Source organism: Rattus norvegicus, chromosome 4 (assembly GCF_021556685.1).
Source record: "Rattus norvegicus strain SHRSP/BbbUtx chromosome 4, alternate assembly SHRSP_T2T, whole genome shotgun sequence".
NCBI classification, from domain to species: domain Eukaryota; kingdom Metazoa; phylum Chordata; class Mammalia; order Rodentia; family Muridae; genus Rattus; species Rattus norvegicus.
Window position 1 is genome coordinate 104,004,407 of NC_141537.1, and position 15,329 is coordinate 104,019,735.

Genomic DNA, 15,329 nt, shown 5'->3' on the forward strand with positions numbered 1-15,329 from the left:
CATAGTGGTGCATGCCTTTAGTCCCAGGACTCGGGAGACAGAGATAGGTAGATCTAGGCCAGCCTAGTCTACAGAGAGAGTTCCAAGACAGCCAGGGCTACAAGGAGAAACCGTCTTGAAAAAACAAATTAAAAAAAAGATTTTGTTTGACAAAGAAAGGATGAGGGCTGGAGAGATGGCTCAGCAGTTGAGAGCACTGACTGCTCTTCCAGAGGTTCTGAGTTCAATTCCCAGCAACCACATGGTGGCTCACAGCCATCTGTAATGGGATCTGATGGCCTCTTCTGGTATGTCTGAAGACAGCTGTGGTGTACTCGCATACATGAAATTAATAAATATGACTTTTTTCTTAAAGAGAGGATTTAAAAGAGAAGAAGAACAAGAAGAAGGGGGGACTGCACATATAAAACTCTTGGGAGGCTTAGTTGTCAGCTAACTCAGCAGAGTTGAGAAAGTAAAAGGAAAAAAGAGGGACAGCGGTTGAATTTGCATCCCTCACCCTGTGCTCCTTCAGTCTCAGTCTATGATGTAACTGGTTAGAAAAATGAAGGCCTAGAAAGTAACCCATGTCACCCATTTACTAGAAAAGCACGCTTCTTAGCATATTAACAGCTACAAAAGCTATAGTGGCCTTGTTTTATTATTTATTACTTCACTGGATCCCCAGGCTCTCTTTTGGCAGCTTACTCATCAACATGAGACCTTCTTGACCTATAACAGTTTGAGAAAAACCGTACTAGACTGCCATGCCAGGTCGGGGGACTGTAGGCTCACAAGGTGATGGGTGGCCCTTTCCAGTTACTTCTGGTTGATAGCCGTATTGATTTCTATGTTCTTCAAAACGCTAGATCTTATCACCTCTCTTCAAGGTATGAGGCTTGTAAAAGTGGGCTTTTGTTTTAGGTGTTTGGGAACAAGATGATCATTCCTTCCCTGGACGGAGACCTCTTCCAGTGGGACCGAGACCGAGAGAGCATGGAGGCCGTCCCTTTCACTGTGGAGTCCCTTCTCGAATCTTCATACAAGTTTGGAGATGATGTTGTTCTGGTTGGAGGAAAGTCTCTGACCACATACGGGCTCAGTGCATATAGTGGAAAGGTGAGTGGTGACGTATTAGGGGTGTGGAAAACAGCAGGATAGGAGGAACGGCATTTTTAGTCGGGATCTCAGGGTAACTGGCCAGCTTAGAGTGTGTAGGCCGGGCTGGCCTCAAACTCCCGAGACCTACCTACCTGTGTGCTGTTGGCAGTTGGTCGTTTGTAATTCCCCCCTGAGAACAGAATTTGTCTTAGTAAGACACTTGTGAGGGAGTTGTGGGAAACTAAGTTTATCCAATGTGAGAGTAATCATCACAGGGCTGGAGAGATGGCCGAGCTGTCGAAGGCTCACAACCAAAAATACAGGAGTAAACATCAGAGTCAGGATAACAGGAGGAGAGGAGTTCATAAACATGATCTACTGTGCTGGGTGCTTTTGTAGTACGTTACTTTGAAGTCTTCATCATATTCCTAAGGATGGTGTATTTTTACAGGCAAAGAACCCCTCAAAGATGAGTAACGATCCTGATAATAGGAGTGATTGACACTTGTTTATCTGGTTTGGTTATAAAATTGCCCAAGGAGAGAGCTGCTGTTCACTAAGCAGATAAGGAAACCTTAACTGATTCAGAAACTCCGGGGTCAGATTGCCTCAGATCAGGCTAATGGCAGTCATTGATGACCCATATTCTCTCCAACGAGACTCCCAGGATACGGTCCAGAATCTTAGTCCCTGGATGCATAGACATTTTCTGTATGGATTTACACTATGACAGGGAAGGATGGGAGCAGGACTTCCTAACCTGTAGGTTCCCAGTTCAGTGCTCCCTCTTCCAGATGCCGGGCCTCTCCTGCAGCCTAGGTACTGAGGTTCCATGCCCCCCGGGACGGCCACTGGTGCTTTTTAAACTTTCTTCTTAAATAAGGCAGGTTGCCACTCTCCCTTACTTTAGCTCTCTCCTCTGTAGTGCAGCAGGGCTGACCAGCCACCTGGTTCTCTGCATGTACTGCTATAGAAGTCTGGGATTCCAGCATGTTTCTGCCTTTTCTGAGGATTTTAGTTTAGATTTAGCTGAAAAACCTCCTTTTTTCTTAAGTCAAAAGATATTAGGGTTCAAATTTTTAAAACTGTATACATAGTACTAGGTGGAAATCGTGTACTTGATTACTGTCAAGTCATCTGGAGTGAAATCTCTGGAAAGATACCATTGGCTATTCATTTCTTCTTTGGAATTCCCCATGGACTAACCCCAAAATAGGGCTCAAATTATACAAATCCTTAAAATCATCCACTCCCTGAAATAAATATTGTTGGAACTTTCATGGTTCTAAATAACTCATTTTCTGGTTTAGTAATCTAGTGATACTCATAACAGGTATTTCTTTAGTTTCATTTTACTTTTTAAAAATTATAAGCTAGGCATGGTAGTGTGTTCCTTTAATTCCAGTACTAGAGAAGCAGAGTCAGGCAGATCTCTGAGTTTGAGGCCAGCCTGATCTACAAAGGGAGTTTCAGGACAGCTAGGGCTACACAGAGAAACCCTGTCTCAAGAAAAAACAAATTATAGAGATCTCATGCTGGACGTGTTGGCACACATTTTAATTCCAGCACTTGGGAGACAGAGGCAGGTGGATCTCTGTGACTTCGAGACCAACTTTAATTATGAGAGCAAGTTCCAAGTCAGCCAGGGCTTAGTAGAGATAGGGTGTGTGTGTGCGTGTGTGTGTGTGAGTGTGTGTGTGTGTGTGTGTCTGTCTGACTGTCTGTCTGTCTGTCTTGCTTCCTTGACTTATTTTATGTCTGTCTTTCCAGCTGAGGTATATCTGTTCTGCCTTGGGATGTCGCCGATGGGATAGTGATGAAATGGAAGAAGAGGAAGACATCTTGCTTCTGCAACGCACGCAGAAGACTGTGCGAGCTGTCGGGCCTCGAAGCGGCAGTGAGAAGTGGGTATCAGAACATCAGTAATGGCATTATTTAGGAGTTCCAAAAGCTGCCATGGGGTGCACACCTTTAATCCCAGCTGAGGCAGGTGGACCTCTGGGTTCTGTAGGCAAATTAAAAAGGTGGTGTGACTCCTTTAAACCCAAGGTTTCATGAATTCTTTGCTTTGTAGAGATTCTGTGAATTATTTGTTAACCTAAGAGCACAATGTACTTTTAAGAGAAATGAATGCCCATGTTAATCCCAAAGCTGTGAGAAGAAAGACCACGGACCCAAAGTGTCATGGCCAAATTAGTTGCAGCAAGCTTTTTTATTCATATACACAGGCTGTCTACCGCTGAAGGCAGGGTTCATGGGATCAACATTGGACATGGGGGAGACAAGGATTTTGTAGCTCTGGGGTAGGGGTTTCCCAAATGAGAAATTTGGCAGGCAAAATAGGAAGGGTTATAGGAACAGGATTCCTATAGGAAGTGCATAACAAGTTAGTCATAATGATCTGAAACAAAGACATGATTGCAAGGTGGTCTTAACAGTCACAACAAGGTAACCATTTTGAAACAATCCTTTTGAAACAAAAGTAGGGTTACAAGATGGTTATGACAGCTTTTAAAACAAAGACATGATTGCCATTCCTGGAAGAGGAACAACAAAAGCATCAGTAATTAAGGTTGTGGGTGGGGCGGAGCCCAATTCCTGAGAAACAGATGTAATGGTAAATAGGAATGAACCCAGTTAGTCTTTACTATGAGGCGGCTTTCAAGCCTAAAATGGAGGCAAGCGAAGCAGCATCACATCCTGCGCTTCAAGGTGTGGTACCCAGGAGTCCCGTGAAATAAAATGTAATTTTAGCTTAGTCCTTGGTCACTGACTCTTGGCATAGTCACATGACTGATAGAAGCTACTTAATGGCAGGGAAGTCTTAAGGCAAAGGTAACATGTATCCCTTGAGTGTCTGGGGATGCTTTCATAGTTTGTCTCATGAGCACTGTTTTTCTTTTCACGTTTGTGTTTGTGTGTGTGTGCTGAGGGTCAAACCCACCTCTTTGCACACGCTAGACAGTGTCCGTCACTGAGCTGCAGTTCTAGCTCCCAGATTTAGAACAGTCATTTACTCTGCTATCTTTAAAAGTACCAGCCTTTCATTTGGACCTAATACTTTTTTTTTTGTTTTTTTATTTTCAAATAATGAGCTCCTTATGTAATTTACCACTTAAATATATGATTCAGCTATTAGATCCGCTAGTCCTCTGTCATGTCCAGACTTTTTCAGCCTGATTACTAAGCTCAAGAGTCACCTGGGTTATTTAAAAAAAAATCACCTTAGATTCCATTTTGATCTTTTGAAACTGAATGACTTACAGATTTTGTCATATGATGAAATAGAATTGAGGCATCTCTCCTGAAATTTGATTTCAAAGCCGATTAAGAATGTATTTCTTCTTTCTGTTTTTGCTGGCCTGTGAAGAGAGATTTGTAGTTGCCTGTGAGACCGTTGAGTCTGAGAGATCTGTGGGAGCAGAAGTGGCTACCGGAACCCAAAGAGCAAGCGTGGGGCTCTAAATTCTGTGTTGTTTGAGAGAGAGAGAGATATCTAATCCCCATGTTCCTTAAGTGTGTGTACATATGTATATGTACATACGTATATCACTACATTTTCAAATTCATACATAGCTAGGCCATTTTATATCTTAGTGCCGTGTCATTATAGTTACTTATGTGCATTTCCTGCTTCTGAACTATAGAGGAAACACTGCTGCATTATGGATAAGAGCACACACATCTAAGACAGAGTGAATCATCTGCCATGTCTTGGTCAGTAGAGAGCCGACAATAGGGCTTAGGTGATCGAATAAAAGTTTCATTAGAATCTAAGAGTGATGCATACACCTTGCCTTTTACATTGGTCTATTGGGATGTGTTTTACTGCGCTTGAATGACATGTGCTCATGTAATTAAGAAATTAAGGCAGGCTGCAAGTCACCTCACTTTTCTGTGATTTTGTTGTGCTTTATGAAGTACATGTTAATTTTTGAGAGAGCATCTGGCCTTAGGTGTTTACAGTCTCCGACCTCAGAATGGCTGCCTGCAAAGAACCAGCACGGCTCTCCGAGGCCCTCTTGTGGTGTGAGTCAGAATTGCATTCCATCCCAGAAAGTTAGGATGTCTTCTCATCACTAAAGTGTTCTATTTTCTTCTTCAGTCTGAAAACAGTGCTGTATTATTTGGTCCCTTCATTTAAACATGAGATTCTAAAACACACCTTTATAAATTTAAGGTGGAATTTCAGTGTTGGCCACTTTGAACTTCGGTATATTCCAGACATGGAAACTAGAGCCGGATTCATTGAAAGCACCTTTAAACTGGGTGGAAACAAAGAAGACTCTAAAATCATTTCAGATGTGGAAGAACAAGATGTGGACACAGTGATAAAAGTTTCCGTTGCTGATTGGAAGGTCATGGCGTTTAGTAAGAAGGGAGGCCGCCTAGAATGGGAGTACCAGGTATTGGAGACCACTGACCCTGTGTCCCCAGGTTTTGTTTGACCACACACATTGCTAGAGGGAGGTAATGCCATTTTGGAATCTCAGGGATTTTCCTCTGCTTTAAAACTGTGACTTAAAGAGGCATTTTGTGGAGCTGGCAAGATGGTTCAGTCAGTAAGTATTTGCTGCATAAGGCTGATGCCCTGAGTTCAGATCCAACGTGAAAAGCTAGGCCTGGGATTCCAGGTCTATTCCCAGCTCTGGGAAGGCAGAGAAAGGCAGAACCATGGCGCTCACTGGCTGGCCAGCCTGGCCCAATCAGTGAATCCCTGTAATTGGTAAGAGAACCTGAATTGAAAAATAAGAAGAAGGAGCTGGAGAGATAAACAGCTCGGTGGTTAAGAGGAGCTGCTGCTCTTGCAGAGAACATAGCTTGGGTTCTGAGCAGCCATGTGGCTGTTCACAACTGCCTACAACTCCATTTGCAGTAGATCCAACACCGCTTCTGACCTCCACACGCACCAGGCATGCAAGTGGTGCACAAACATGTGTGCAAGTGAAACACACATACATGTAATAAATAAATAAACGAACGAATGAATGAATGAATGTGGAAAGCAAGTAAAGAAGATAGCCATCATCAATGTCTAGCTTCTACATTAAGTGTACATACTCACAGCATGTGCAGACTTGAGCACACACACACACACACACACACACACACACACACACACACATACACACACATACACAGAGGGAGGAAGGGAGGAAGGGAGGAAAGGAGGGGGGAAGGGCAATCAGGTAAACATTGCTTACGCTGCTGACTGCTTTTCTCCTTTGTCTAGTTTTGTACTCCCATTGCGTCTGCCTGGCTGGTGAGGGATGGTAAAGTCATCCCCATCAGTCTGTTTGATGACACAAGTTACACAGCCAATGAGGAAGTTTTGGAAGATGAAGAAGACATTGTAGAGGCTGCTCGGGGAGCCACAGAGAACAGCGTGTACTTAGGTGGGTAGATGTCGCTAGGAAAGGTCCACCAGCACCCAGAGTGCTTCACTGGTGGCCCTTTCTACCTAATTACCTTAATTACTGAGTGCAGTCTTTGCCTCACTTTCCCTTAACATCTGTGCCTTGATTCGTATTCCTGCAGCTTTTCTAACTGTCCAGTTCTGCAATCTAATTAGTATAGGGTATTCTTTTCATCTGAGACCTGAGACATAAGTTAGAAAGGTTTGGAAATGCTCTCACTGTGTAGGAAAAGCTCTCCTGTAATTCTGAGCATATTACATAAATACATTTTGAAATGTTTGTATCTGTTCCAGTTAGTTTGGATTATTATCACAAAATCATAAACTACATGCCACCCATACTTCAACCCAGTCTCCATGAAAAGCTGTGGTCTGAAGGAATAAATCTTTTTGACAACATGAACAAGTCAAATATATTGCTAAATAATCTATTCATGGAAATAAAGAACGCCCTCCCTTTTATAAAATAAAATATCATGCATATGTTATAGTAGCATTTGGCCAAACTGTTAGTCATGGCCTTGGAATTAGAGTTGTTTAGATAAACCTTGTTCACAGACAGTTCACTTCATCTCTTTGCAGCACAGAGAGTGTTATTTTTTTTAATGTTTTGGTTACTGAATAGGTGCTATTTACTCAGCGAGGAACATCGTAGGGGCTTTTTATGTACTCTTCAGTGTTGTTGAGTCAAATGGAAATGCTTTAAGCATTTTCTCTGGAAAGAGCCATGTAGCAAAAACATGAGTAAAGTTTATCAAGGTGCATTAAATCAAAGCAATTTTTTAAGAATTCCATCACGTGACTGGCATGTTTTGTGGTTGACCCAGGGATGTACAGAGGCCAGCTGTACCTGCAATCATCCGTCAGGGTCTCGGAAAAGTTCCCTACAAGGCCGAAGGCCTTGGAGTCTGTAAATGGAGAAAGTGCCATTATTCCTCTGCCGACGATCAAATGGAAGCCCTTAATCCGTAAGTCACTCAGAGACTTTGCAAAAAGTGCCAAAGTGCCTAGGTAAGCCAGGTGTGGTAGCTCGGGTCTGCAACTCCCCAGAGCTCGGAATGTGGAAGCAGGAGGTTCAGCTACATAGTTTGAGGTCAGTCTGGGTTACAGAAGACCCTCTCACAAAACAAAACAAAACAAAACAAAACAAATAAACAAGCACCTTTATGCCAAGCTCTTGGGAGGCAGGAATAGGTCTCTGTTCATTGTCAGCCTGGGCTACACAATGAGTTCCTGCCAATCAGGGCTACACAGAAAGACCACATCTCCAAAACCAACTAACATTCATAGCTGTTAGGGCTGGAGAGGTGGCTCAGTGGTTAAGAGCACTAACTGCTCTTCCAGAGGTCCTAAGTTCAAATCCCAGCAACCACATGGTGACTCACAACCATCTGTAATGGGATCTGATGTCTTCTTCTGGTGTGTCTGAAGATAGCAACTGTGTACTTACATACATAAAATAAATAAATCTTTTTTAAAAAACATAGCATTTAAAAAATATGCCAGGCCATGGTGGTGCAGAGGCAAGCAGATCTCTGAGTTCGAGGCCAACCTGGTCCACAGAGCATGTTCCAGGATAGCCAGGGCTACAGCAGAAAACCCTTTCTCAAAAAACCCAAAAAATTACAAAGATTATATAGGTAAAAATGTTTCCTGGTTATCACCTCATATTTTTGAGACAAATAAATAAATTGAAGTACATCCTTTAGTTTTCTTTCCAAATGTTTTGTGTGTTTTAATTGTAAATGTTATACTTGAAGTGCTTCTTTTAAATTTTTGTTCTAGTTAAATTTTATTATGTGGATTAGAGTGATCAAACTCAAGTTTGAGGCTTCGATGGCAGATGCCTGTGCCCAGTGACCCTACTTGCTTACCCTAAGTGATTCTTCAAATGACTCTTTCTGCATCTGTCATTTTGAGATATGGTCTGAGTATGTTGCCCATGCTCGGCTCCCAACTCCTAAGCTCAAACTAGCTCCCTCGCCACAGATGTAGGTCGTCTTCCTAGGGTAGGGCCTGATCGTGTGTCTCAGTAGCAAGTCTGTTGGACTCCTTGACCTGCGTCTTTGAACTAAGTTGTGGGTAAATGTCAGCTAAGTGTATGAATGAACCTGTGTCTTTCATTGAAGTCACACGGTTGATAGTTTACATTCTCTTTAGATTCTCCGTCTAGGACTCCTGTCTTGGTTGGGTCTGATGAATTTGACAAGTGTCTAAGTAATGATAAATATTCCCATGAAGAATACAGTAATGGTGCGCTTTCAATCCTACAGTATCCATATGGTAAGTGTCATTACTCCTAAATGGAAAATACTTGGTTTCATTTGTCTTATTCAGTTATGTGAAATTAATTAATAGGAATTAAGATGAGGTAAATTGGCTGGGTGGTGATGGCATACACCTTTAATCCCAGCAATCAGGAGGCAGAGGCAGGTGGATCTCAGAGTTCAAGTCCAGCCTGGTTTACAGAGTGAGTTCTAGGGCAGCCAAGCTACACAGAGAAACCCTGTCTTGGAGGGTGGGGAACAGAACTGTTACAGTTGTCTTAACAGAAACCCCTTTCGGTGTTTGTTTTCTCAGACAACGGTTACTATCTGCCTTATTACAAGAGAGAAAGGAATAAGCGGAGCACGCAGATCACGGTCAGGTTCCTGGACAGCCCGCACTACAGCAAGAACATCCGCAAGAAGGACCCCATCCTCCTCCTGCACTGGTGGAAGGAAATATTTGGAACGATCTTGCTTTGCATTGTGGCCACGACCTTTATCGTGCGCAGGCTTTTCCATCCTCAGCCCCACAGGGTAAGATGCTTTCTTCCTAATGTGCTTCCAAGTGTTTGCTGTGTAGAAAACTTAACAGGAGGAGGGAGTCGGTGTACTCAGACTTACCAAAGAATCGCCTATGTCCATATGAGCTCCGTCACGTAGCCACAAAGGTACCGCCAGTTTTATCATGTGCAAAGGTCCTAGCGTGTACGTCCACAAACCTAAACAGGCAGTATGACACAGCCTGCTGCCGCCAGGTTGCAGTCTCATACAGTGTGCGACTACAACACAGTATTTAGTGTCTATACATCTGAAATAGATAAGGCACAATTAAAGAAAAGAAAAACTAGCCACAGTTGTTTTCAACTCTATTATAATGTTATGGGAGGGCCAGAGAGATGGCTCAGTGGTTAGAGGACCTGAGTTTGTTTTGCAGCACCCAAATCAGACAACTGTCAACTGCCTGTAACCCCATCTGTGGGGGATCCGACACCCTCTTCTGGCCTCCACAGGTGGCCATATATTTTTGGCATAGGGTCAAACACATAAATAAAACTCGATTATCTTTTTAAATTGTAATAGTAATACATTTATAACACACTGTTGTGGACGTGCTGTAGGTCCCTGAATGGCCATGATGCGAGGCATGGCTACACGCCATTTCTACTTTCTCGCCTTCACGCAGGTCTCGGTCCATTGCATTCTGGCTTTCACTCCTCACAGCTCACTAAACTGACGTTGACAAGAGCTTTAGATGACCTTTTGCTAAACAGAGTGGGTATCTTCCTGTCCCTGGCTGAGCCTCTGGGATGACACTGTTGTATGCTTCTCTTAGACTTTTCCTATCTGCCTTCCTTGACCCAGGCCCTCCCAGTCTCCCTGGAGGATGAGTGGATCCTTCAGGACTTCATCTTCCTCAGCATCCACAGAGTCTCCTCACCCATTCTGCTCTTTTCAGCACCAAGTCTTGCAAAGAGATTTCCAAATCCCACCTCCTTCCTTTTTTTAAGGCAGGGTCTTACCCTGTAACCCGAGTTGAGCAGAACTGATGGCAGGCCACCTGCCTCAGCTTCCTGGGTGCTGGACTCAAGGTTTGATCCCAGATCCAAATCCCTTCTCTGGAGCAACTTTCTAGTTAGGACTATACAGATGGCTCAGATGAGCTGTATCTCGGACTGTTCTCATTCATCCATCCATCCCCAGCCTGTCCCACAGGCATTTCTGTCTCAGACTGCAGTCCCCTGCAGTCCCCCTGCAGTCCCCTGCAGTCCCACAACCAAAGCCATTCTCTCCCTTGACAGTCACCATCTGCCAAGGTCTTCTTTCTAATTATCTGCAGTGTTGTTCTCGTTTCCTTATATCTGTTTCCATTTTTTTTTTTTGTACATACACCTGTCATCTGATTGGTGGAACATCCCGTAACTGGGTTCATGCCTCTAGTCCACTCCTGTCTGTAAGCCATTCTCCATCCCTACTCCGCCTGTAAATCCTAATAACTGACTTGACGTTCTTGTTAGAATAAAGCTCAGCTTTCTTCAGATATGCAAGGATTCTGAGTGATTCCTGCCCTGCCTGCTCTGTTCTCATCCTTTCCCATGCCTGGATCCTTAGATTCGAGAGTTGAGTCCTCTGCTTCTGTCAAGAACAGCCTCTTCCCTTGCTGGTGCAGTTAATAGGGACAGTCTCATTTCTCTCTGCCTGTGATGACACTCTGGAACCAGCTAGTTACATGTCCAGCTGTCCAGTCCCTTACAGAGAACCTGGCAGGACAAGAACCAGTTAATGAGTAGACAAACCAGGATTGCCTCTGCCCTTTATACTGTGCTAATTTTTAGTCCACTCCAGAACAGTGGCTCTCACCCTTCCTTATGCTGTGAGCCTTCAATACAGTTCCTCACGTTGAGGTGACTCTCAACCGTAAAATTATTTTCATTGCTACTTCCTACCTGTAATTTTACTACTGTTAGGAATCATAATGTAAATATCTGATATGAAGGATATCTGGTATGTGACCCCTGTTGAAAGGGTTGTTTAATGCAACCCACCAGTAGGGAACAGCTGCTCTAGAAAACCTTTTAATTGTTGGTAAAGAGACATTGCCAAGTTTAATTTTATGTTGTCAGAACATTTATAAAAGCATCTACAAGGGCGGGAGGGATGGCTTGGAGGTTAAGAGTACTTCTCTTACAGAAGACCCAGGTTCAGTTCCAGTACCCACAGGGCATCTCACAGCTATCTGTTATTGTATTTCTAAGGAGTCTGACATGTTCTTCTGCCCTGGGTGGGCACCTTCACACACATATACATACAGTGTGTACATGTACATGAGGCAAACATGCAAATAACAGCTTTAAAAAGAGAAAGGAAACAAGATCCATTTGCTGTCCAGAGGACGGCGATGGATGTAAAGTCTAGTGGGGGGAATCGCTGCTCTGGTGTTTGGCTTTCCTTTCAGTGAGTGTCATGTGTGGTCCAGTGTTTTCTCACAAGCTAAGACGATGAGCTGACTTCCGTTCTAATAGTAACTGCTTTCTGCCTTCTCAGCAACGGAAGGAGTCTGAAACTCAGTGCCAAACTGAAAGTAAATACGACTCTGTGAGTGCTGATAACAGCGACAACAGCTGGAACGACATTAAACACTCAGGATACGTGTCCCGGTAAGAGTCTTGGCAAGTGTCGATGCACACAGACAGCTTCAGTCTGTGAAGTCAGTGAATTCAGCTGTGAACTCACGTCCAGCCTCACCGTCCGCCAGCTGAGACCTTAGCAAAATGTGGAATCATGCATGAGCTGTCGCTCCTTTTGATAATTGGAAGGAGTGCAGTTGGCCCTTGAACTGTTGAGGGCTTTTGCATTTGGGGAGGTGATTTGTTCTGAGGTCCTTAACAAGCTATTTTTAGGACAATTGCTCTTCCTTCTGTGTGAAGGTAATTGGCCTAGGGAGGGTTGGCATCAATTATGTCTCCACCTTAACTGTTCTCTGACCAGCTGAGGCAACTACTAAATTAACGAGAGTGTACGAGTCGTCGCTTACGTCATAAGAGTGACACTGTAGAACAGCTGAGTCTCCACTCCGTGTGGCTGGAGTAGTCTCCAGCATGCATACCTTAATTCTCACAGGCACTCAACAGACATCTGTTAGACATTTGATTTGCCAAGTGGTGTCCAAATTCTAGAGCTAGGAAGAGAAACAAAAATATTTTGCCCACGTTTATGGCCCCCGTGGTACAGTGGTGCTGAGACACATGCACTTCATTGTAACTCAAAAATAAAAGAGCATTCCCTCCGTTATGTGGACAGTGCTGTGTGAGATCAGCAGACTGAAGGGAGGGTAAGATTTCACTAAAGGTAAAGAACCTGTCTGCAAGAGCGCAGGGCAGGAACAAGAGCCTTGAACCCGAGAGAGAGCACGATAGGTCAAACCCCTGTCGTCTCCCATGTTCCCATTACAGTACCCAATGTACATAGTCAAACAATTAGGAAATCAGTTCTGCCATGGGGCACACACTGCAACCTGAACTGGAACTGCAGTGAGAACGTACAGTCATGAGACGTGCATTCCCCCTCCGAACCTGACAGGAAAACCAAGCATGGAGGCTCATGGCAGTAATCCAAGCTGATGTAGCCAACAGTAGGACTGCCATGAAGCACCGAAGGGTGACAGGCTGCAGGCGACAGGCTTCAGGGGACTAAGCTTGGCTGAACATCTTCCTGGTGGGCGCACTGACTCTCAGGCAACCCTGCCCATGTCAGCTTTGGTGCCTACTGAGCGTGCCAGCTGTGAGTGTACTTAAATAGAATAGGATTGTCTTTGTCTCGGGAAATTTTATGAGCAATGAAACACAGCTAAAGAACATTTTTAACAGAGAGAGACGTGCCGAAGTAAGCAGAAGCTTAGAGAATGGAGAAGATGGTATCTTGGTAGCTGACAAAGTTTGGGGTAGAACAGATCGTTAGTACAGTTACTGTAAGAACAAGAGATTGCCAGCTAAACAAAGCAATTCACTCGGGTGAACTTAGACGCTGCTAGTCAGTTCTCTCTGTGCCTTTTCTAGTTTTAGAGGCTATGCATTCATATTGAACTGTTTGTTCAGTTTTGAGGTGTTACTGTAACATTTCAAACTTTAAAGTTTTGTATGTATCTTTTAAGATACCTAACAGATTTTGAGCCAATTCAGTGCATGGGTCGAGGCGGCTTTGGCGTTGTCTTTGAAGCTAAGAACAAAGTAGATGACTGCAATTACGCCATCAAGAGGATCCGTCTCCCAAACAGGTACTGGATGATTCTTTTGTTAGATTGGATCTTGTCTCATTACGCACAGTGTCCAGCTTGTGCGCCATAGTCACAACGTAGTTTCTACTTCCAACTCTTTGGGTCTAAGCGTAGCCAGGTAACAAGTGATCTTAAAGTTCTGGGCTGTAGGGTTGGGGATTTAGCTCAGTGGTAGAGCGCTTGCCTAGGAAGCGCAAGGCCCTGGGTTCGGTCCCCAGCTCCGGAAAAAAAAGAACCAAAAAAAAAAAAAAAAAAAAAAAAAAAGTTCTGGGCTGTAGACAGCTTTAAAGTGTGGCCTTTTAGACTAGCAAGATAGATCGCATGGAAGTTAAATGCACTTGTTGGACGAGCGTGAAGACTAGAGTTCAGATCCCATCACCCAGATAAAAAGCTGGGCATCCTACACTCACCTGTAACCCTAGTGCCAGATAGGACAGAGGCAGGAGGATTGCTGAGGCTTGCTGGCTGCTAGCCTAGATTTTTAAAAAAGCTCCGGGTTCATTAAGACCTGGCCCTAAAGGAATATGGAGCGTGATAAAGGAGTGTGCCGACACCATCCTCCAGCCTTTATGTGTCCATGTGTACATGTTATGGCCACACAATACACATGTGCATGAGCACTAACCACAGTCACAGCACATGTACACAGACATTCATGCAGATTCTTAATTCAAGATTCCCCCCGGAGGCAAGTGTAAAAACTCGAGCCACAGCATTCAGAGTCACTTTCGTGTGGTGTATTGGTTGGCTACATCAGTGTAACGAAAGACTGGAAGTTCACTTTGCAGGTGTTGGGTTCGACTCTGGGTTCTCAAGGTTTCAGTTGATAGTGACCTGACCTTACTGCTTTTAGGCCCGTGGCAAGGCAGAGAACATACGATGGAGGAAACAGCTTAACAGTTCCCCTCATGGCTAGGGAGGAAGCTCAGAACCCACTGATCTCTTCTAGGGTACACCCCCAGTGGGCTACTGCATAAAGTCGCCATCACCTTCCTGTAGCTCAGGGACGGTCCATATTCAAGAATGTCCTGAACCTGCCATGCCTGTGGCCTCAGTCCTCAGGAGGCTGAGGAGGGATGCTCATGAGTTTCAAGCCAGTTAAGTGTGTCTGATGCCAGTAATATCAGTTCTTTTTCTCATTGCTGTACCAAGTGGCAAAAACAGCATAAGGAAGGAAGGGCTTATTTTGGCTCACAGTTTGAAAAGACAGTCCATCATGCCAGGGGAGGCATGGTGGTAGGGGCATGAGACAGCAGCTGGTCATATCATATCTGCAGTCAGGGAGCACGGGGATGGACGCTGCTGTAGTCAGGGAGCACAGAGAGGTGGATGCTGCTGCATCAGGGAGCACAGGGATGGATGCTGTTGTAGTCAGGGAGCACAGGGATGGATGCTGCTGTAGTCAGGGAGCACAGAGAGGTGGATGCTGCTGCATCAGGAAGCACAGGGAGATGGATGCTGCTGTAGTCAGGGAGCACAGAGAGGTGGATGCTGCTGCATCAGGAAGCACAGGGAGATGGATGCTGCTGTAGTCAGGGAGCACGGGGATGGATGCTGCTGTACTCAGGGAGCACAGGGCTGGATGCTAATGTAGTCAGGGAGCACAGGGATGGATGCTGCTGTAGTCAGGGAGCACAGAGAGGTGGATGCTGCTGCATCAGGAAGCACAGGGAGATGGATGCTGCTGTAGTCAGGGAGCACAGAGAGGTGGATGCTGCTGCATCAGGAAGCACAGGGAGATGGATGCTGCTGTAGTCAGGGAGCACGGGGATGGATGCTGCTGTACTCAGGGAGC

General features: G+C 44.6%; 1 protein-coding gene across 1 annotated transcript in view; it reads left to right on the forward strand.

The window, feature by feature from the left end:
• Positions 1 to 15,329, forward strand: part of Eif2ak3 (eukaryotic translation initiation factor 2 alpha kinase 3) — a 61,438-nt gene that overhangs the window by 30,517 nt on the left and 15,592 nt on the right. Inside the window, 9 exon segments of the mRNA NM_031599.2 lie at positions 904 to 1,098; positions 2,851 to 2,984; positions 5,261 to 5,486; positions 6,314 to 6,476; positions 7,324 to 7,464; positions 8,657 to 8,779; positions 9,077 to 9,297; positions 11,806 to 11,918; positions 13,412 to 13,534. Of these exon segments, the coding sequence (NP_113787.1) occupies positions 904 to 1,098; positions 2,851 to 2,984; positions 5,261 to 5,486; positions 6,314 to 6,476; positions 7,324 to 7,464; positions 8,657 to 8,779; positions 9,077 to 9,297; positions 11,806 to 11,918; positions 13,412 to 13,534 (1,439 nt within the window).